Consider the following 24148-nt stretch of genomic DNA (forward strand, 5'->3'; position numbering starts at 1 on the left):
CGGGGACCAGACTCTTACATGCGAACAAGATTATATATGACGATCATTTTCATGTTCCAGCCTCAGGCAAATTATGATCATAAATCGCAACAGATTTCATACGATTCTTTACTCAACCGTCTCAAAAATATCGGAGGTTTGGCCATGCTCTTCCAAAAAAAACTTTTATTAAAAGATTTCGCTGCCATTTGTAATTTTGTGGAACTCAATCATAAAAAACGATTTTGTGTGTGGAGAAGTTCATTGGGTTTACAATATTTTTCTCCCTAAATTATGTTTTTAGAATCTGCACTATATTAAGTTTCTTAGCAAAATGGCACAAAATATTGGACGTGCCGCGACCACCGCGGTCTCGTTTATTTAGCCGGCAGTACGGAGAGGTAAGCAAGGCATCACTTGAGTGTCATAACCAATAATAAGACATGAGGCTCGGTGCAGCTGCAGGCCTCTACAGCAGCTCAATATCTCATTGCTCTGATCCACTGCGCCTCGAGGTTATCGACTTGTTGCGCCAACCCAGGGCGCACCGAGCTAAACGAACAGCGTCCTTAGCGATAATATAATAAGTCAGGGAAATTACAATACTTGAGCTAAAAATGTAGTTGGCTTTTTAGAATAAGCACTAAGTAATAATGAGTCAATATCCAAAAGAAATTCCGTACAACAGAGTGACACTATATTATTGCATTCCTCGAGCTCGCGTATCCGATGGTCTACCCGCGTTGAGGTTACGGCATAGAAATAGCACTTGGTAAAAATATGAGCACTTGGTAAAATTGTTATACACCATATTTAGAAATGTCTGACGAGCTTTCGTTTACAAATAAAGATGAATAGCTATTCTCTTCCTTGTGAAAATCCTAACAATGTTACCATTCCAGAGGCTATTTTCTTCAAACTCGCGTTATGTGCAAATGCACGAGTCGAGAAGAACCTTTTTTATTTATCATAGGTTCATGCGCGCTGACCCAAGCAGTCGATGGCATGATGTTTCATTAAAGACATTGCTGCCAGCCGTGATCCTGAACTTGTATCAATATGCGTATTTCCGACTTCGCTGCTTGGTTCCACCAAACATAAATACTGTACCCCATGCTAACTCTGCGCAAAAATGTTGTGATCTTTCAATCTTGATATGGTCAGTCTGGATTCAGAGGCGTGCAATCAAAAGGAATCCCCGAACAAGGTAATGCTGGTCCGCCACACAGGCTCGTCCCGGAAGGCAGTTTGTTTGCACCCAGCGAGCCACTTAAAGCGATGTCTCGACAAGCCAGCGATGTTTGCGTATCTTGTTTGCCTTTATTAAGAACTCTCATAGAGCGGCGGCGGTTTTCTTACTTTTATAATTGGAGGCTGGCTGACCAAATTGCCTCGACGTGCCTCCCGCAGCCGCTGTGGTGGGCCTCTAGCTCCGCAGCCTTTACATTAGAACAGGACTGTTGCTGTTTGGGCTTCATATCAAATTCGATCATGCAACTGAATATAAGAGATAGTAAATTGCCCCAATATGGAATAATGTTTATATTAATAATTATAAAATATAAATTAGTACAAGGCCTTCGTGTGGCCTCTAATTTAAAAAAAACTGATCAAAGCAAAGAAAATGTTACGTAAGGTGTTGTGTTATTAAAATAACATTTATTTGCATCATTACTGATTCACAATGTTATTGCCCTTGCCAACTGAGAAAAAAAAATTCCTCTTAACCGCCGTTGAAAATTTTCACACAATTTTCCTCACTCAAATCGTTGAATGTCAAAATCAAATTTCAGGGCCCTGTTCATTGACATGAAACCATTCCATGTTTTTAATTAATAAAATCAATTCTTTTTTTTTTGTTGGAATGGTGAGTGTGGGAGGCCTTTAAAAAAAATTGCAGAATCCAATTGTTTTTTCGTATAGTTCTGCTCATTCGAAGTAAAATACTGCACTTGTTCAGCAGAGCGATTATAAGCATCCGTGCATAGAGTTGAATGTAAATAGAATTTTTTTCATTTACTAACGAAAACAAACGGAAAATCTGAATAGAAAATATTTTAGTTGTTTGCTGGAGTCATTAATGAAGAGTCTGCTTCATGGCCAACTCTAGGAACAGATAAAACTCGCATTATTTCAGCGCTATTATAAAATGTGATGCGAGTCCTGGGAACAAGAAAATAATTTCCAGTAAAACTTGCGTTGAAAAATCTTGATTTAAAGCGGCTGTTGAGGCCTTCAAATTAAGAGGCGCACAAAAGAGGCCCGAGCGAGCGGTGTTTGTTGCGCAAATGACGGACTTTTGAGGCGCTGGCGGGAGGCTGGAGCCTCACAAAGGTGGCTAAGAGGCTTACACACTGAGGGTATGAGCAAGATGTCGTCTGCAGCTAAAGGGATGTAACATGTAGCCTGAGAGACGTAGCTCGTAGCCCCAGGAATGTATCTTGCTGCCGGAGTGGTGTATCTGAGGAGTGTGGTTTGCAGCCTTATGACGCATGTTGATGATGAGATAAGCACATCACTGATGGTCTGGATTCTAGAATATACATGGCAGGTGTGAAGATTAAAGATAGAAAATGTGTAACCTTTAGTCTAGACTCTAGAGGAACCGCAGCCGATAATTACCGAATATAGCATGACGTCAGGGTGAAATGCCCATAGCTATCAAAGGCCTCGTTATAATATTATCATATTATATTTGCTATTGCTTGCTACCTACCGACATGGTAGCAAGTGAGTAAATCAAGTAAATGAATTGAAAAACTTCTGATATTATTTTCTGTGAAAACTTCACAAGATTCCACTGACGCGCCGAAACACATTTGATTTTGTATTTTAAAATGGAGTTTTTGACAAGAGTTTGCAGCGAGATGTTGTTGCGTGTAAGGAGAGGAAGAGTCGAGGCTTTTTAACTTAGCAAGCGATCAGCCTGGACTTAGAGAGTTACGGCGGCGCTCTACACAATAAGATCGCCCGCCGGAACTCCCTTGGTCGCCATCCACTCTCGCTAACAAAACATATTTGTCATTCCTGTTCGACGTGAATCAATTCCTTAAGTTAAGTTTGTAAATATTATGCATACTATTTAAAGGTTAAATTGACAGCTTCCAAATGTTCGTTAGCTTTATGTTTCGAAAGTAAATTGGTAATGATGAACCTCAACGGTAAGTTAAGTAGACCCCATTGAGAAGCACCACTCGGTACAGTCTACTAATGCTATTGCTACGAGCTTCAGCGGGGCTTATTGAGAAGCAGTGCGCCCTGCTAATGCTATTGCTACGAGCGTCTGCAGGGCTGAGGCTCGAGATGAGGTGTGGCCTGCTAATGCTATTGCTACGAGCGTCTGCAGGGCTGAGGCTCGAGATGAGGTGTGGCCCTGTCTCTTATACACATCTAGATGTGTATAAGAGACAGCCTTANCCAACTGTTACAACTGCAGCTCTTGTTGCTGCTCCAACTGTTACAACTGCAGCTCTTGTTGCTGCTCCAACTGTTACAACTGCAGCTCTTGTTGCTGCTCCAACTGTTACAACTGCAGCTCTTGTTGCTGCTCCAACTGTTACAACTGCAGCTCTTGTTGCTGCTCCAACTGTTACAACTGCAGCTCTTGTTGCTGCTCCAACTGTTACAACTGCAGCTCTTTTTGCTGCTCCAACTGCTGTTACAACTGCAGCTCATATTGCAGCTCCAAATGTTACAACTACAGCTCATGCTGCTGCTCCAACTGCTGTTACAACTGCAGCTCTTGTTGATGCTCCAACAGCTGTTACAAATTTAGCTCAAATTGGTTATAGAACTGCTGTTACAATTAATTGCAATAACAATCTTGAACTGCTTTTATAACTATTGTTAAAGTGCTGCTAACTAAAATACTCATCAGTGTTATAACTGCTGTTCAAACTGCTATTATAATTGATATTGTAAGTGTTCGGGATACTGCCTCTACTACTACCGTTGAAATATTGCAAGAATTACTACCTTTAATCCATGTAGAAACTCCTTCTCTACGTTGTGCTTCAAAATTGCTGTTAGTAACACTAAAACATTCAAAGCTGCGATATCCGCTGCAGTTCCATCACATCGAGGCTGTCGCGACTGCTGTAATTAAGCTATGGAACTAAGGTCCAAGTGAAGCCCTACATGTGTTGCATGTATAATTACTGTACAGGATGGAGTCCTGCATTTGCTCCTTAACCTCAGTGGCAATTGAGTATCTCAGTTATCGACAGATCATTAATGTTGCTACGTGTTAACTACAACACGAGACATCCAAAGTACAATCATTACTTTGAGGTGGTAGACTGCTGAACGGAATATGCACGCCAAGATATTGTCTCTGATGCTTGGAGGTTTTAGAGCTTCTTCCTGCCAAATTGTGTAAATTCAGAAATTGAACTTCGTGGGGTTTCGGCAAAACAAATATATAATTGATAAACATTATTTTCAGCTATTTGAAATAGGTAATTTTGGATGTCTCATAATCTTTATTAGTAGAAATTGTATTTGATGGCTGATCGAGAATGTGTACGAAACAACGTTGAGGTAATTTCTCATGCGTATAAAGCACAAACCAGTCGTTTGATGTATAAAGGAAAATCAAATTTTATATAAAAATTTAAATCAAATCAAAGATTATGATTTGCGTGTGTGTTGCAGGACTAATCAATAAGAGTTAAACGCTCGAGCACTGTGATAATTGTCAATTATTTTGTAGATTATTTTAGGAAAGTTTTAGTGTACACAAATCGAATAAATGTTGGTCAAAATGATCATTTGAGGAAAAGAAACAGGCAAGTTTTCAGAAAAACATTTTATAAAATAGATCATAGCAAGAAAATTAGATGCAATAAAATAATTGTGTAATAATGAACTTGATTACACATAATGTGACGTGGGAAGCCTAGGACATGGCAAAAGCGAGAGGAAAAAGTTGCCGTGCAAGTTCCGGAGTCTTAATTGCTCTCCGGTGTCCGGCGGCTGAACTCTTCTCACTTCCATCCCTGTGTTCACTTCCAGTCTCCCTTCACTTCATTACAAATAAAATAAAATTTTTTATATCTTCCTGCAGCCAGATATAAGCCTTTATATCTTTAAAATTTTCAGTCAATGAATACGTACATCACTTCAGGTATTTTTACGCTCTCATTCTAATTCAAAATTTAAAAATATTTATAAATGAATTCTTTCAGATTAATGTGCATTATATTTACATCCATACTACATCCATACTACATCCATATTACATCCATACTACATCCATTACAATACTGGTCAAATTTTATAGTTAGGTCGTTAATAAATACATTTATTGATTCTAAGTCCTCCACATAAAATTGAAGCATATATTCGCTTATCACATAAATAAATTGACTTGAGAGGCGACAAATAAACTTTCAATGGAGGAGCTTCAATTGGAGTGATTTGTTATTAACGTGAACTCTAGCCAAACTGTGCTCGAAATCAGTCATCATGCAAAATCCGGCATTGCACATTCAGAATCTCAAGCACTAGTGATATAACTTTTTATTGCTTGTCCATCTCAACTGGCGCGAGCTTAAATTCTATGAACGAAAGCAGATTATTGGTAAGATAATTGTTATTCATCGCTATTGGCATGTGGCTCCCTAACATTTTTTGTCATTCCCTATTTGAATTAGTGGGACTTTTCGCACCACTCATGTCCCGCTGAATACAAAAATATACCTGAAAGATTACCTATCAACTTGATAGTGTCATCTCCACGTCTCATGATAAGTTGAAATTGCTAGGATTAAAATTTCAAGGTCATGTAGATGAAAAAATAGGATTCCTTTAGAAGTCATAGAGAAGCGAAGGCATTATATCATATTATTTATTGTCACCTTCGAGGCAAATAGAAAACCTTCACTTTTTCACTGTAAAAAAAAGTTTAAATCGAAGTTGTGGAAACTAGAATAATTTTCTCGCTATAAGTCACGTTTATACCATCGCTTTTCACCGGTGGGGCGCACCCTGTACTTTGGGAACCATTCTCTTAATTTAAGGTAAACTTCTGCGATTAACATAACAAATTCGGGGGTTTCCATATCATATCTCGGACGCTGAGCATAGACTCAGCATTAAATTTCCTAAAAATGGATGTTATTTTTCTGTATGCAATCGACATCATTATCTCTACGCATGCGCAATAAGTTCGAAAGAAAACTAACATCAGCTGCGGGTAGATGCTGTCAGCCTGACGTGCAGCAAATCGACAAGATCAGATTAACGTCGTTCCGCATATCGATTTTCTTTGGTTAGCGTTTTTACTGCATTTTTAGCGTCATCTGCGTCTGATAACCTTCTTCGGCATCAGGATCATTTTTATAGCTTCAACATAGCTGTGTCCAGATTGCGCTTTCAACATCGTATCTGCGTTTTCAACGTCATGTTCATTCTTCAAGTTTCAACGTATTCAACGTCTAACAAGCGTCCTCACCGCCGGATGCGCGTCTTCAGCGCCGCATTAGCGCAGTCAGCCGACATTGACCCAAAGTTCTCCCCTCGATCTCAACCGTCAATCTCACCTAATGCCTTTTTACGGAGCTGCAGACTCCAGCCTAATCGAGCACTTTTATTTCGGACTTGTGTGTGTCCTTAAGAACTCTGGCGCTTCACTTCAGAGTCTGTTTGTGTCAAGGATTAAAAAGTTAATTGTTTTAATGAGAGCTGCGGACACTACGAGGAGGCTTCTTTGTTTTGGCTTGATTACGAAACTGAACTTTTCTTAATTAACTCTCCTGGAATATAAGCTTGCGTTTCTGATGTTTTTTTAATAAAATATATGTGGTAGACGAGAGTAGACAAATGAATGCTGCAATGAAAATGGAAAGATAAATTAAAGCTACTTGCCCTTTAAATGAATCGACTTGAAAAATTGAATCAGTTCATTCTGAGGTCCTCTGATGATGATTTGCTTTTTTTCCTTCATTCTATTCCTCAAATAAGACTTCGTTGATGATGTTAAAAAATATATATTTTTATTACCACTGAGGAAAAATTTTTAAATAGAAAATTACACGTAACTGCTCAAACCACAGAGAATATAAAAAATATTTCAATATAAATAGATATTTGGGAATTTTTCAAATGAGCGAGTGCGAGCCAGCGGCCCGACTCGATCGGCAGGACCACTACCGTCCCGGGCCGGGAATGTCGCAACAACAAGAGGCTACCGCGGATTTACATAGAAATTGAATAGGGGACTTAAAGTTACGGCGTGATTTGATATGGACGTGTTTTATTGGAAGCATTTTGTGTTGTTTGCGGCATTGACCGGACGTCAGTTTACGAGCCCTCAATCGAGCTGACTTTCGCTCGTGCTTTCAGGCTTCCGTCAGATTGTTTGTCCAGTCCCGAAAATATTGTTAGGTGTCTGAAAAAAATGTAGGAGTCTCTGAAATATTTTTAGGTTACATGAAAATGTTTTGGGAGTCTAAAAAATATTGTTAAGTGTCAGAAAAATATTTTCTTTCTCGAAAAAATTGTTAGGAGTGACGAAAAAAATGTTTATGAATCTCTAAAATATTGTTACGTGACGGAAAAATATTTTGGGTGTCTCAAAAATTGCTGTCAAAATATTTTTTACTTGCTCCTATTTGACACACTGTTCCGGGAAATTGTTCTGTTGTTGTTTTTGAGATGGAACGTGAACGGAATAATGCTTTAATATTTTCATGTTGAAGATAAGTGTTTGTGGTGTTGCAATGAAATGGACACATTTGTAAATATATACCAAAGTCTTAGGTTTATTTTGAAAAAAAGTTTTTTACGGGAATTTTATAGTAAAATTCGTATCATGGAAATTTATATTGTCACCAATACAAGGCTATTGAAGCATCATATTTTGTTACAGCATATTAAGATAACATGAGTTATGGAGATATGTATCACAGAAATCGCGATTAAATATTTATTGGTATTATTAAAACTTCATCATTACGGGATCATGGATGGTTAGATCAACAATATTACAATGTTCACCTACGATATGTAGTGTTATTGATCATATCCTAAGATCAAATACCTGCTTAATTGAATTGTCACATAACCCTTAAATTCAATGTACTGAAAACTGACGGAAATTTTCCTTATATAATAAATCATTTGTCCCGATTAAGCTATTGCAACTATCAAAAGGTTTTCGTAGGTTAAAAAGTAGATCACTCAGGCCTAATTGCCAGGCCTAAATGCTAGGCATCGTCCTACACAGAAAGAAATAGTATTTCCTCTAATTAAGAAATAAACTCCCAAATAATAACATATGGTATATGATTCCAGCTTTAGAATTACCCAAATGGAACACATTCCTCCAGTGTTAGGTCATGCCACAGCACAAAAATATTAAATAATGCACCTAAAATAAACAAAACTACTCATAAGTGTTGCACTTCCCAGACAGAAAAGTGCACTGTACGCACAGGGTCTAGACCTGTACATCGAGCAGCACGGTGCAACATCAACCTGGAAAAGTTTTGTACAGTTTCGACACATCACAAAATCGCGATTAAATATTTAATGGTATTATTAAAACTTCATCATTACGAGATCATGGGAGGTTAGATCAACAATATTACAATGCCCACCTAAGATATGTAGTGTTATTGATCATTTCCTAATATCAAATACCTGCTTAATTGAATTTTCACATTACCCTTAAATTCAATGTACTGAAAACTGAAAATATTCTTATATAATAAATCATTTGTCCTTATTAAGCTATTACAACTATTAAAGGTTTTTCGTAGGTTAAAAAGTAGATCACTCAGGCCTAATTGCCAGGCCTAAATGCTAGGCATCGTCCCACACAGAAAGAAATTGTATTTCCTCTAATAAATAAATAAACTCCCAAATAATAACTGTGGTACATGATTTCAGCTTTAAAATTACACAAATGGAACTCATTTCTCCAGTGTTGGGCCAAACTACAGCACAAAAATATAAAATAATGCAACTAAAATACACAAAACTACTCATAAGTATTGCACTTCCCAGACACAAAAGTGCACTGTACGCACAGGGTCTAGACCTGTACATCGAGCAGCACGGTGCAACATCAACCTGGAAAAGTTTTGTACAGTTTCGACACATCACCTCGCAGTGCATCCACTGCAATGCCCAACAGCCCGGTCATGCTACGTACTTCAACGTATGCAATGGAGAATGGTTCGCATTATATGCTTTTCTATGTATTAATATCATTTCCGTGAACTTCCTCAATATTACGTTTATTGAACCTATCGTGAGGCGTATTTGTTCTATGAAGAATGTTAGTGCTTTGTCCTGTCTCTTGTAGTTTATTTTGTCGAGTAAATCCATTTCGTGCAAGGTCCAAGGAAAAGAGCCTATTAGATTACTGACCTCTGTAGTGATATAATCTATAAAAAAATTGCTTCCGCTACAAGAAAAATGCGAGTGTGTATATTAACTTAACACTATGTCTATTTGTTCTATTTCCTGTACGGAAGACGTCTAGGGTTCTACTATAGAGCGTCTCAATTAATTATTGCTTTTGATTTGATTAATGTCTATGTTTCATAGTTTTTTTCCCCACCCATAACTTTTTCCGGCGTTTAGCCTTAAATTCAACAAAGCTAGAACAATCATAAGCAACATGGGATGTGGCGACACAGATAACGAAAGGCTCCGTGCTATCGCTGTACAATAAAAGGCAGAGAATTATGACAGCATATCGGCGCTGACAGACATATCTCGACACAGCACCGACCACAGAGCTGCTCAGCCTCGACACTGCCTGGAGATCTCCACCACAGCATGACACAGCAGCATTGCTACGGTATTGCATGGTATTACTACCATGCACAGCATGATACAGCAGCATTGCTACGGTATTGCATGGTATTACTACCATGCACAGCATGACACAGCAGCATTGCTACGGTATTGCATGGTAAGAAAAATGCGAGTGTGTATATTAAGTTAACACTATGTCTATTTGTTTCATTTCCTGTACGTGCGGAAGACGTCTAGAGTTTTACTATAGAGCGTCTCAATTAATTTTTGCTTTTGATTTGATTTATGTCTATGTTTCAAAGTTTTTTTCCCCACCATAACTTTTCCAGGCGTTTAGCCTTAAATTCAACAAACCCAGAACAATCATGAGCAACATGGGATGTGGCGATACAGATAACGAAATGCTCCGTGCAAGCACTGTAGAATAAAGGCAGAGAATTATGACAGCATATCGGCGCTGACAGATATCCCGACACAGCACCTACCACAGAGCTGCACAGCATCGACTCTGACTGGAGATCTCCACAACAGAATGACACAGCAGCATTGCTACGGTATGGCATGGCAGCACTGCCACAGCATGGCAAAGCAGCATTGCTACGGTATTGCATGGTAGTACTGTCACAGAATACTAGCACTACACAGCAGCACGGCACAACATACCAGCACGGCACAGCATCACAGCACAGCACGGTCATCACCATGACAGGGAGTGCGTGTCAGAGCTCAGCTGTCCGGCTTTAATTAATCTCAGAGGCGGCATCACTGAAACAATTCTGTGTAAAAACTGCGCTATTTAATACAGGCATTTATGGTGGCATGGCTCAGCGCTTTGCTTATGTTCTGCTGACACTGCAGCGCTTCGAGCATCCTCCGGCGCTCACTTAATTAACCTTAATTCAAGCGATCAATGCAATTCTCGGCATCAAATATTATTGCTTGCTACGTTATACTATTTATATTTTCTGATCGCCTGAAAACTTTTCAAAACTTCTATTTACAAAGTATTCCTGAATTTCTGATAAATTTAACTGAAATTCTCTGAATTTGAACAAAAAAATGTTTTTTTATGTCCCCTTGCGATAATTTTCATAAAGTTCGAATGTTTTCTCGGATGAAGTGGCATAAAAAGCTCCTATGTTCCATGCGCGACTCTCCTGCTTAGCAACCGTTTGTTTCTGTATAGTGGGTGCATGGTCATGTTTAGACATATATTAATCCACTACAATAGGTCTGGTAATTCACTAAAAACTTATATGCACCATGAAAAGAATATCCTAGCTTACTTTCAATTTGTCTCCATTTGTTGCACCTGCTACAGGCACGGCGATCTAATCCTGTGATATCATTCCACCTCTCATCCATCTGTTTAATTATCGGCTATCCTCCAAACGAGGTGCAGGAGGTAACCCTGCCCTTTGATGACGGTGATATTTGAGACTCACCTTATATTTGCCGAGGTGCTTGACGATGCAGGTGAAGGTGATGTCCCTGCCTTTGATGACGGTGATGTTTGAGACTCACCTTATATTTGCCGAGGTGCTTGACGATGCAGGTGAAGGTGATGTCCCTGCCCTTGATGACGGTGATGTTGCCAACGGTGTCCATGAAGCTCGGCATGGGCGTGTCTGGGTCGTGTTGACCTGCCAGAAGTCATATGTTGCATTATATGGATAGCTTCAATGTAAGTATTATGTAAGGATCTTGTATCGTATCTAATTCAAATCTATTTGATAGTTTTTTATCCTATTAAATGAGGGCAGGTAAAATTGTTAATTATATATTGAAATTTTTTAGGAAACAACATCCAATGGTTTGTCTTTGACGCTTGCTTTGGCACAGTGAAGGTTGCAGAGCCCTTATTAGTACATCATTTCTTTGTCGCAGACTTTATTAAACAAAGTATAGCTAAAGTTAGGCTGTGTTTTTAGAAGAAAATGCTTTCAAACTAAGTNTTAATTCCAATCCAGGCTTTAAATCGTTTAGCTGGACGCATCTCCGAAAATCAATGTCATAGATAATAAACTCCTATAGTTTTTCATTTTAGAGTAATTGTTATTTTTTAAAGACACGCAAATACTCACGATAAAAATGAAATAAATGTTAAAATCTTCCGGAGTTCAGAGACAAACTCAAATTTATTCATAGTGCAGTGGTTACAGACTATATTTAATATCACTACTTCTACAAACGATTAAAGGTGAGAAATAATTCCAGCATGAAATCAAGCAGGTTACATGAGAGCCTTTCTCCCTACACATGCCCTCAGGACGTGAGCGACTGCACTACAGCAGGGGACCGCCTAGTGACGTGAGCGTCGTTACTTGGGCTCCACAACCTAAGGCTCTCAAAACCAAAATTTCCCTTTTCATTCTCATTAAAAAGTTAATGAGGCTTCATCTGCCGCACAATCGTGTAGTGAAGTCGCTTCTAATTAAAGTCTCAGTGCCTCCTTTAGTGACGAGTGCTCGAGCTGATGTAGGTCCCAGCGCTGTGTAATGGGCTTACACTCTAGGCGCTGTGTAATGGACTTGCAGTCCCAGCGCTGTGTAATGGACTTGCAGTCTCAGCGCTGTGTAATGGACTTGCAGTCCCAGCGCTGTGTAATGGACTTGCAGTCCCAGCGCTGTGTAATGGACTTGCAGTCTCAGCGCTGTGTAATGGACTTGCANCTGTGTAAAGGATGGGTATTGATGACTTCCTACGGAAATATACAAGAGAAATATTAATTACATGAGATTATATGACTTGATGAGTGAATGCTGTGGTCTACACGCCTGGCCTGGTCTTCAGTTTTGGTCTTATATTGTGACCATCAAAGCGTCGCGGCGGGCAGTGAAGCATGGCGTGTTAAGCCAGTGCAGCGTGCAGCAATTCGAATAGTTATCCCTGCTTGGGTGCAGACCCTGCCAATATGCCTGCAACTGCAGCAAACACCTGCATATCTGCAACGCGTCGCACTCGCTGTAAGACGCATTTATGTCGTAACTTGAGGCTGTGGTTCCTTTGATCTCACGACGTTATAATGGGCCAAGTGTAGCTGGCATCCTTAGATTTTCAAAATAGGCAATAATTAAAACTGCTTCAATTATCAAACAAGTTTTTAGTAGATCCATTCTTAACTACATAATGAGAAAATGTATTTTCTGTATTTTGTCAAAAGAATATGAAAATATTTTTTAGAGAATCAAGAAAATCCCATAAGTATCTTTGCAACATCGTAGCTAGATCATCGCAAACAATGACTTTAATCGCATCTGAAGGTGCAGTCCCGGTAGTGCGGATCTGCAGCCCGCATCAAGACAGGACGCGTAGCCGATAATTGCTTATTGATTGAGTCCGCGCCGAGCGCCGAGATCGAATTAACGCTTCACGCGACGCTGACCTCGCGACGCCAGCGCCTCCCGCGGCCTCGATGCGCGTCACGTGTAGCAGTGATGCGTCACATCGCTTCTTGTTGGTGACGTTAATAGAAAGGAGGCTTCATGTGATGTGCACCTGAGGTACACTTCGTCTTTTGCAGCTTCAGTTCAAGTGTCGTCACTTCTGAGGAAAGATTTATCGATAACTGTGCTATACCAGTTCATTGGTTTGAAGCTTAACCTCCAATGGAATACGGATGAACTACAAATCCAATCCACGTAACCAATTAGTGGTGATCGAAATATTTATCTAAGATACACAGAGTATATTTTGATATATTGATCATTGAACCTTAATATATATGCGTATCTGCACCAACGTTAATGCAGTATTTTGCAAGCAGGAAATATTGTAAGTGCGGCTCATAAAACCGCCTGTAAAGGTTCCCATTCGGCTAAAATGTTCCACCGGGTACAAAAGTTTGATGAAGAAGTCTGTGTAAAAATGCTCAAAGAACAACAAAATAAGTTCGCATTCGCTTCGACAAGGGATGCTGGTAATTAGGCTCGAGAAAATTTCTGTTGAAAGTTCAATTTACAACTCAACGTGAATTAAAATGTGAAGAATTTAATTCGGATGCTCAATCAGAGACAAGTTTTCAGCGTGCAATGTTTAGTCTAAATTAGCGAACAATCGTTTATTGGTTTCACCCACTAAGTATCGACAGTAATGAAAGTTACCGAGCGGAAATTCTGCAATTTAATTCCTACTCCATTCGTTGATGAAAAAAATGAAAAATTTAATATTTCTGAAATTCGGTACCAAAGGCTGACCGTAAAAATTGTCTTCGGCGATTGAAAGTTCTACTCCGATCCCGCATTCCCCGATTTATTGGGAAGGTTTTGCTTACAACCTATAGTGTACAGTGTACATGGTGATGGCGGTGCGATGTAGTGTGCACCCTGTAGTGTACAGTGTACATGATGATGATGGGGCGATGTAGTGTACAACCTGTAGTGTACAGTGTACATGGTGATGGCAGTGCGATGTAGTGTACAACCTGTAGTGTACAGTGTACATGATGATGATGGGGCGATGTAGTCTACAACCNTTTTGTACCAAAGGCTGACCGTAAAAATTGTCTTTGGCAATTGAAAGTTCTACTGCGATCCCGAATTCCCCGATTGATTGGGCAGGTTTTGTTTAAAACCTGTAGTGTACAGTGTACATGATGATGGCGGTGCGATGTAGTGTACACCCTGTAGTGTACAGTGTATATGGTGAAGGCGATGTAGCAGTCGTGTAGCAGTCGTGTTGATGTAGCAGTCGATGTGATGTAGCAGTCGTGTAGCAGTCGTGTTGATGTAGCAGTCGATGCGATGTAGCAGGCGTGTTGATGTAGCAGTCGATGCGATGTAGCAGGCGTGTTGATGTAGNGTATTTATTTTTACAGAGATCATTTATTGTATACGCAGAACGCGGTGCAGCATTTCGCGCCTGATCCCGACATCCTGGCGTAATTCTTTCTGTTATCCCACTTTAATCCTGCGACTCGCATCCTTTTGTGCGTCACCCTCGTAATCTGCTTTGCTGCGGCGCCTCGCGCTTTTCTGCGCGCCATCCCGAATTTTTCTGCAAACGTGGAAATCTTTGCTAAAAACTGGGTCGTGGGAGCGATCAAATCTTTGCTAAAATAAAATCTTTGTTAAATGCTAAAAACTGGGGGCAAGGGAGAGATCCGTGACAGCTGTTCATGTTCGTCAAGACCTGTTCTCTGAACACTGCCACTGAGTTATGAATTGGGCTTCGAAGGGAAGGATATCTTCAGGCATCCTAAGACTTCAAAAGCATTTCAATGTCTTAGTAATGTACTAATTGAAATAGTTGCAAACTCTTGTTGTACGACAGTTAATGGTTTATTGAACTGCGGGTAAGTTTCAGTATTTGAGAACGAATTTCCCACGAAGTCTCCAGAAGAAAGCTCTTACTTTATTCTTCCGTTGCACAATTTAGAGACGCATGACGTTGATAAGTTCAACACGTGGTGCGTTAAAAATGCAGCAAATAAAGAGGATAAACCTCGTACATAAAATCTTACAAATCTGATGCTTTATCTTCCTGCTGTCGTTGAATGACGACATTTCATGATTGATATTGTTTGAGCCTTGCAACAGATCTTGATTATCACAATATTGTTTTCATTATAGACCTAAAGATTTATCGAGCTTAGACGGCAACATATTGAAAAAGCAAGATGCTGTTCAGAGTAGAACAAAGATAAAGGAAACTATTATTTATGATCATGCGTGTAATTTTAATATATTAAAATCCTGGCATCGAATCCTCAAATTGAAACGTCTGGATTTATATTTGCAGTTTGATCTAGTTTACTTATCAAAAGTATTTTCAGTGCGTTTTAAAATTATTTATGCTTATTTAAAAATCATTGTAAATATCCTCAAATTATGACCGTCACAGTTGGCGCATCAATTATTAATGAAAATTTATCGCAATTATTTTTTAATATGGCATTTGAGGCGCATTTGAAGCTTCTCGATAAATTTGTTCTGCTTTTCATTGAAAATAACGAACAATCATATAATAAAATTTAATTTTATAATCATTTATTAAAATTCAAACAACGCTCCGATTGGACAGAAAGTTAATTAGTACTCTACACAGGTACTCTGCCTGGGAGCAGTTGGAGGAGCAGGTAACATTCATGCAGTTGGGGATCAGCTGCAATTGGTTGACTGCTTTGAATTCTGTGTTAGCGTCGTCAGAACGAAACCACATTGACCTAATTAGTGAGCACATAGTTCTGTGTGTGCAGTTTAGGCGCTGCATTTGTTAGTGTATAAATAAGAACCAGTTATAACAGTGTAGTGTTATAGTCTTGTTTTCCCAGTATATCCGCACTTGTGTCTCTTCCAGTTATGTAAATATTTGGTTAGTGATTTTTTTATTTTTCAGGTTCAGTAGCTCAGATGCTGCAGCTAGAATTTTGTTCCTATTATTTATTCTAATCGTTATTTTTCTATTTTATAAACTTCTTGCTTCATACGTCTTTAAGTCTAGTCACAATCTCAGTAAAGAACCGAGCCTTCCTCTGAATATCCGGCGAGGTTTTGGTCTTGAGTAGGACGGTTTCTGTTTTAATAGTGTGTATATTTTTTAACACTGTTCTTACTGAGATGTGCGATGCCAATGAGTGTCACCTAATTTTTTGACTCTCGGGTGCGCAAAAACGATTTCCATCCTTTTAAGGTTAAGGAAGATGTTGGCTCGATTCCTGTAGCCGTGTGTCGAGCAGCGAGGAAATAGCAGAATATTACGAGAAGAATAAAAACCCTAAAGACCATTTATAATGGTGAGACACACTACGATTGTACTCAAAAATTGCTAGATATGAAATTGCAAAGGAAATCTTAACGAGCATGGGCCATACTTTCAAAATTCGCAAGTGAACGTAAGTACTTACGCTCTATTTTCTTGTCTATGATTGGTGGATTTTACTTGAAAGGCCGTCAATGATTGGCTGATGAACTTACGATCTCTTAACTTTTTTTGAAAGTATAGGCCCTGGACTCTGAGTGTGGAACCTATGCTGTCACCGCGGTGTCACAGCTCGGCAGCGCGAGGACGGGCCGCGACGTCGCTGTGGCTGCGTGTGGCTGCTGCTCGCCGCAATATCGGCAGGTGTGCGGCAATAATGCAATGCAGTAACTCTAATGTATATTGCAGGCCGCGCACATTGCGCGCTCTATTACCATTTTTAGCCCAGCGTCCTGTCATGAAGCTCCTCTTCATATTTTAGCCCCTCTAGAGCTTCCAACGCTTGTTTTTTCTTATACGAAAACATTCTCCAGTTTGTTTGTCATTATCAAACTAAAGCTGGCAGTTTTTTCAGGATAGAATTTTTAATACGTGCATGAACTTTGCGAAACATTTCTAGACAGTAACGATTACTAAGTCATCCACTTTAATCAACGATTTATGAAGCCTAATATCGGCGCCGATACTTAGCCTCTATTAGGCCGCCAATAAGGCACCATCGCCTGCTAGTTTTTGACTGGTCACTATTATATTAGTGCTTTGTTTATTGATGGTAGTGATAAATGACGGTAGGGTAGTGATATAAAGGAGTGCGTTGTTCGGACCATTTTTTGTGCGTGAATTTATTAATAAACTTTTTTGTTTGTGTGGATTAGCTTAATTAGCACTTCGCTCGATCTAAAACACAGCTGAGAATACAATGTTATATTGAGTTTGACACTTTGGCAATATGGCTTTGAAATGCCATTCACGGTCAGTGATTCCTCTTTAATATTTTTCTAGTTAAATTTAGCAATATAAGCAAATATTTTTGATATTTATTTTGAATGAGTATAATTGCTATAACTTCTTGACACGGTTAAAAGATTTTAAAATGACCTCGCCAACTGAGATACTTAAGTATTGGTTTCAATATCCGTAGATTTTGAAAATATTCATGTCGAAAATTTGTTGTAAATCTTATAACGATATTTTATCGCGATTTAAATCCAGAAATTAATGCGTAAATATTTAATTATTCATTCCGTGTTTTAAATGAATATACCTTCTGTTTCCTAATTATTTGAAAAATTAATAAAACATTCCAGGCAGATGCGCGAAAGGAAAGTACAAAATATCCATTACAACCAAATCTTTTTTTCGGACGCATTTGCTGATTATTTTACTTGACTTAATTAAATTAAGAATCATGTTGTTAATCAAATTAATTTTCAATATATCGTAAAGAAACATAATCAGCTGATCTGCAAGTGACCGACGAAGTGTTCACGTTCACTAAGCATGTATCATGTTGCATAGAAAAGCTGCTCTTTATGAGCTTGCCAATAGCACCGATAAAGACTCGTATTTATCACAGATAAAGATTTGTCTTTATCGCAGACAACTAATCGTATTTGTCGCAGACAACTAATCGTCTTTATCGCAAAGACTCGTTTTATAAGATAAAGACTCAGGCCTCATCAAAGCAGAAGTATCGCTAGGCCCAAGACAGCAGCAACGTTCGCGTCACAATTCTGGAGCTCGAGAAATTATCTGTTATTCGTTATGTAAAATACGCCGTGGTGTGTCGGATTCATTACTCCACTCTTTTTTTTCTTGCTTTGATGTAATTTAAAATGATGAATATTAAAGTTTCATGATCATAGTAGTTCTTATCAATTTAAAAAATGTATGTAGAATCCTATTGTGTTTGATTGTAATTCGTTTGCATAATCGACGCAATAAAATATATATCTATCGAAGGTCAGGTGAGATTATTTTGTGATATCATTTAAATTTTGGAGTATTCAATCGCTATCGCAAAATAACTATTAACAACTATATTGTTTCAAACTTTAATTGCTAAATCAAAAATTAATTCATGACCATGAACAGCAATATGTTTGGAACATCAGAATGAAATATCAATAGTTTTGTTAAGTGTTAATGGATTAATGTATATAAAGAAAGAGAGACAATTTCGCAATAATATTATTCTATGTTTTGAAGAAGACATCATATGAGCTTCATGTCTCATCAACAGCACCGCTTTTTAAGCAATCAGCAATACAATAAGAACCTACCAACACACTTCCTGAAAAACTCCGACGGCTTTATCCCGACGACGCGTCGAAAGCATTTCGGTAATTCAGCAAAAATCGCTAGGCAACGTTCGCGTCACAAATGCTGGAGCTCGAGAAATTATCTGTTTTGTTGAGCAAAATACGCCTTCGTGTATATCGGATTCATCTATCTGCACCTTTTTCTTGCTTTGATGTATTTTTAAAAGTATGAATATTGAAGTTTCAGGATCTTCGTAGTTCTTATTAAATAAAAAATGTATGTTGAATCCTATTTTGTTTGATTGCAATTCGTTTGCATAATCGAGGCAATTAAATATATATCTATCAACGATGTTGTGAGATTATTTTGAGATCTGATTCTTTTTTGGGGGGAGTTCAACGCTATCGCAATATAACTATTAACAACTATATTGTTGCAAACATTAATTGCTCAATAAAAAATTAATTTATGACCATTAACAGCTATATGTCTTGAAAATCAGAATGAAATTTCAATAGTTTTATTTAGTGTTAATGGATTAATGTGTATAAAGAAATAGCAATTTCGCAATAATATTATTCCATGTTTTGGAGAAGACATCATATGAGCTTCATGTCTCATCAACAGCACCGCTTTTTAAGCAACCAGCAATACAATAAGAACCTACCAACACACTTCCTGAAAAACTCCGACGGCTTTATCCCGACGACGCGTCGAGAGCATTTCGGTAATTCAGCAAAGACCAGACACACAAATTCTGTAAAGCACCAAACAACTCAAGCGTCATCTCCTACAATGGGGGAACGTGGCTGTAAAAGCGCACCAACTTTGAAGTCTTTTCTAATGAGGCACAGGTCTGTACAGATGCTGGTGCTAGAGATGACACCTTTTACAGAGTGAGGTCCCGACCACTAAACGGTCCAACGCCTCTCAAACCGCTACAAAAGAACACTATATTTAATCACAACGATGTCATTTCCATTTAAAAAGCAATAACTTAAGCATTGTCGCAGTGCTCAATGGGCCTCGTGATGGAAGGAAACGCTTAAGTTGTCAGAATATTCCTAAATTTCGCGTGATCAGATGAATTTTAGATTGTGAAATAAGTTTCACAGCACTACAACATAACGCAGGCGTCACCAACACACGACGCAGGCGTCACCAACACATGACGCAGGCGTCAGAGGCAGCAGGCAAATGAGGCCGAGGCGTGAGTAATGAGTGAGGCGGCTGGGCTGAGGCGCGAAGTGTGAGTAATGAATGAGGCTGAGACTTTCACACCAATTGCTGCTTTTCCTTTGTGTGTTTTGACTCTGCGCAGACATTTGGATGTCATTTCATCAATTGATTTATTTAATGAAGTGAAGGTTTCCTCCGTTTACTGACAGAATAGCTCTAAGTTGTACTTTTTAACATGTTCCGGCCGCAAACATTTAAGTATGGCAGAATGCGACATTTCGCATTCGTCTTGACATTGTCGCATTCACGACATTTCGTCATCCATAAGATTTTTGTGATCAATTCTTCTATTGCTATATTGTTCCTTCTGTATAAATAAATTAAATAAGGACGAATGTTATTTGACGCTGAAACGTATATGTTGAAAATAATATCGCGCATAGTACTTAATGAACTGCAACTGAATTAAGGTTTTGCAAATAAACTAAAAATAAAGCGACGTATTAAAATTGAGCCTGCGCCCGCATAATATATTTTGGTATAACCTTAGAGATGGTGTTAAATATATCGCTTTTCTACAGTGATTGACGTCACTATAGTTGAACTATTGCCGTTATTTGAATGTGACTTTAAATAAATAAAATGCGTTTAAAAATTACTTTTTAAAGACAACACTTCTAAAGAATAGTGTCTCTTATGTTACACATCTACAATGAATTTCTAATTTTATTTCAATATATTAATAAAAATAATTTTTATTTTTTTAATATTAATATATTAAAAAAGTAAATTTCTAAAATTATTTATTCTATCAATTGATTCATGCCTTGTTTTCAACTTTGCACAAGTGTGCAAAATTTCAGATTGATTGGACAGGTAGAAAGAAGTGCGTTGAATATCGATTATAAGATTTGTAGAAGAAAAAATTATTTTTCAATTCTTCAAATTACAAAAAAAAAATTTGAATTTCAAAATTATATATTCTGTTTATTGATTCATGCATTGTCTTCAACTTTACGCAAGTGTGCAAAATTTTAGATCAATTGGACAGGTAGAAGTGTGTTTAATATTGATTAAAAGATTTGTAGCAGACAGACAAAAAACAGACAACAAGTGAAGTTAAAGAGAAGTGTTGTAATAAATTACAGCTATTGAAATGATTCAAATTTGATTCAAATACGATTTAAATTAAGTGGTGATGAAGTCTCACCGCTAAAATGTTGCATTCATAACTAAGGTTCATTACAGAAGTTAATTTGTTTAAAATTTGGTTCAAGATCTAGATAATTTCTTGACAAATTTGTGCAACAAGCTCAGAGGTGTTACCGGACAGACTCTTGAAGTTTTCAATCCCGTAGCATGTCAGTTCTGATATAAAAGCCATTCGTAGGAATGCTTGAGCTGAGCTATTGTCAGTCAAGCTTGATTTTCAATTGGTAAAACGGCAAGGGTCCTTGACAGTTGCAATGGCCATGCATTCCAGCAGTGACAGGAGCAGTGAGCAGAAGTGGACGCGTATTTGGCTCGATAGCGTTCGTTTATGTGGTCATCAGAGGGAGAAGCCCCGTGCTGGGTCGTGCATTTGGCTTCCCTATCATCGAGCCTGCGTTTTGTTGTCGTTCTGCTGTGATCTTCGGCGTGGCGGTCAACGTAAATGTCCACGACGCTATCGAGATATTTCTTCGCCGCCGTTTCCACTGATATTTGCAGTATCGTGTTCCTGGCCTGTTATGGCAACTTTATGTATTCATTGATTGTAGATATGTGTATTGCATGTAGTTAGTACCAGAAACATGTATTTATTAGCCCGAATCAGTACGTATGCCAGCAGTACTATATCTACAACCATGAGTAACGGGAATTTTTCATCGTTCGTAATATTAGATGGTAAAGATCTTTTCCATCCAATTTAAGGCCGTGACAACTTTTTAAATTATTAAATCAGATCTTTGTTCACAAAGTAACTTTCTTCGTTGCATATCTGATTTAAACTCATTTCCACAGAAAGGAAGAATGAAATTATCGTAATAATTCTTTTAAATGCCGAGATGAAATAACTTATTTATCCGCGTGTACCGGCTAGCAATGTTTGAGTTGTGATGTCACTAATGGTGCTAGTAAGGAGGCCAGAGAAGAAGATTGCTGGGAAACCGGAAGAGGAAAAGAGTCTTCGTTTCTAGTACAGTAAATTGAATTGTTGGCAGCATAACTACAGCATTCATAAACGTCCGTAACAGCTCAATGGGTGCCTAAAATATAAAACAAATCAATAAAAATTAAAATGGAACAACTTTTAAATTCATACTCACTCGAGTTCAGTAACATTAAATAATATAGGAATATTTTATTTATTGAGCTTGATTTTAACTTAACTTAGATTGTTATTCAGATGGATCGCAGCCGCCCAGCAACCAATGTGAGTGTATCCTGTTTTAATACTTCGCAGGCTGTATTTCCAGTTGAATATGCGAATAAATATTCTCCAAATATATATAAACTTCTGTGATGTCTAGGAAGGAAAACGTATTAGAATTTAAAACGCGTGATAAAATTATTCACATTAATCAATTGTTTATAAACAAATAAACTGAGAAGGCTTAACTAAACTTTACATTTTAATTTCCAAGTGCACGAAGCTGCACTCAGATATTATGTTTCTTTGGCCAGTCAGTGGTATCTATTAGGGTGATTAGAAATTCACAATTAAAAAGTTAATCTTGATGAACTTGTAGAAGCTCGAGAGGACTGTTCGCACGACGTTCCGAATAAGAAGAACCTCTCCAGCAGACTCAAGCTGCTTCATAATAAGAGGCATGCGTGGTGTCCTGTGGGTCCAGGCACTAACCGCTTTACAAGTGCACATTCAAGACCAAGTAGTCAATGAAGCGTGATAGCAGTAGAAAATGGGTCGAATTATTGGCATCCCTTCTATTAATTTTTCCCGGTCATTTGCCTCACACACAAGGACCCATAAATAGAGAGCTTTAGGCCTGGATCGTAACGTCATTTTTTACAAGCGGCCCAGTATCCCGGCTTAATTAACTGCCATACATCGCGGAGAAGGAGGCAAGACCTCCAACGATGCTGCTCACTTGCCGGGGTCTTCAGATGGACAACTAAGGATGGAACTAAGAGCAGTTCTGGCGGACATTTCTTCTCTCTTGCGTATGCTCCTAGAGCTTGCAATTTTCCTTCCATGGGATCTGCTGGTATTGGGACTCGCTGGCGCCGCGTCTTAGATGCAGTGTTTTGTAGCGTGGTCGACCAGCCGATAAATTGCGAGATGTGCCTTCCTAAATGGTGCCTAATTCAACCAGTCTCAATAATATATTTTACTCGTGCGATAGACCAGAATAATATCATATGAATTTTAACCGCATTGCTTGAGTTGTTTCATGCTTTAATGCGCACGCTTCGTATCTTTGTTTAAAGTTTCTCTATTAATATAGGTAACAAGCATAAATATTACAAGTAACAATTTTCGAGTATTTAATGACGCCAAACTCATTTCGAAAAAAGTACGACTGACGAAAAAAAACATTTAAAAAAATACGAAGTATTAGTGCATAAAAATTGTGGTTTACATCTGAATTAAAACATAATACAAGTCTTCCAATATGATGGATTAAATTTATTTGATGAATGCATTTTTTATGGACAAAATGTCTTTGCTGGAACATTTAATTAAACGGTAAATAATTGGGCTAGAAAGGCTTGACTTTTTCATCACTACCTGACTTTCCTCATTCACGACAGGCGCTGAAGACCGCCTTCTTCGGTGCTGGTTTTTATTTCCGAGCCAGAAAATCAATCACAAAGAGCGAGCTATTTAGATTCCTGAATTCCCATCTTAGACGCGCTGGAGTCAATGAGACGTTGAAATACTCAATGGGGTCGTAAAGTGGCGCTAGATCCGTGGACTTTCGGGATTTTTCCTCCAGTCTTAAGATAATTACAGGATAAGTTTTTTTGCGTAATTTTTGCATTTGAAAGAGAAGACTCTCATGTTTTCTTCTGTTCAAACTATACTTTTAGATGATAGGACGTTTCGGGAGATTTCCGTACACAGTTTTAAACGCGATCATCAATTGAATGCGTACGATTTTCAAGATATTAGATTTTAGTTTATATAAGGACAAATAGTAATCACATGACATTACGTTTATTTTTTAGGCTTGTTAAGTTGTTATTCTACTGCTTTAAAAATATAAATAGCATTTAGACACTTCAACACAAAGATATCGATCTCACAGAAATATAC

The 24148-nt window shown here is 38.3% G+C and overlaps 1 protein-coding gene across 1 annotated transcript in view; it reads right to left on the reverse strand.

The window, feature by feature from the left end:
* LOC108677822 (lachesin) overlaps positions 1-24148 on the reverse strand; it is a 63423-nt gene that overhangs the window by 16955 nt on the left and 22320 nt on the right. Inside the window, exon 2 of the mRNA XM_047884385.1 lies at positions 11272-11390. Coding sequence (XP_047740341.1) covers positions 11272-11390 — 119 coding nt within the window. The remainder of the gene's footprint in view (positions 1-11271; positions 11391-24148) is intronic.

This window comes from Hyalella azteca, unplaced genomic scaffold (genome assembly GCF_000764305.2).
Source record: "Hyalella azteca isolate HAZT.00-mixed unplaced genomic scaffold, Hazt_2.0.2 contig15360, whole genome shotgun sequence".
NCBI classification, from domain to species: Eukaryota; Metazoa; Arthropoda; class Malacostraca; order Amphipoda; family Hyalellidae; genus Hyalella; species Hyalella azteca.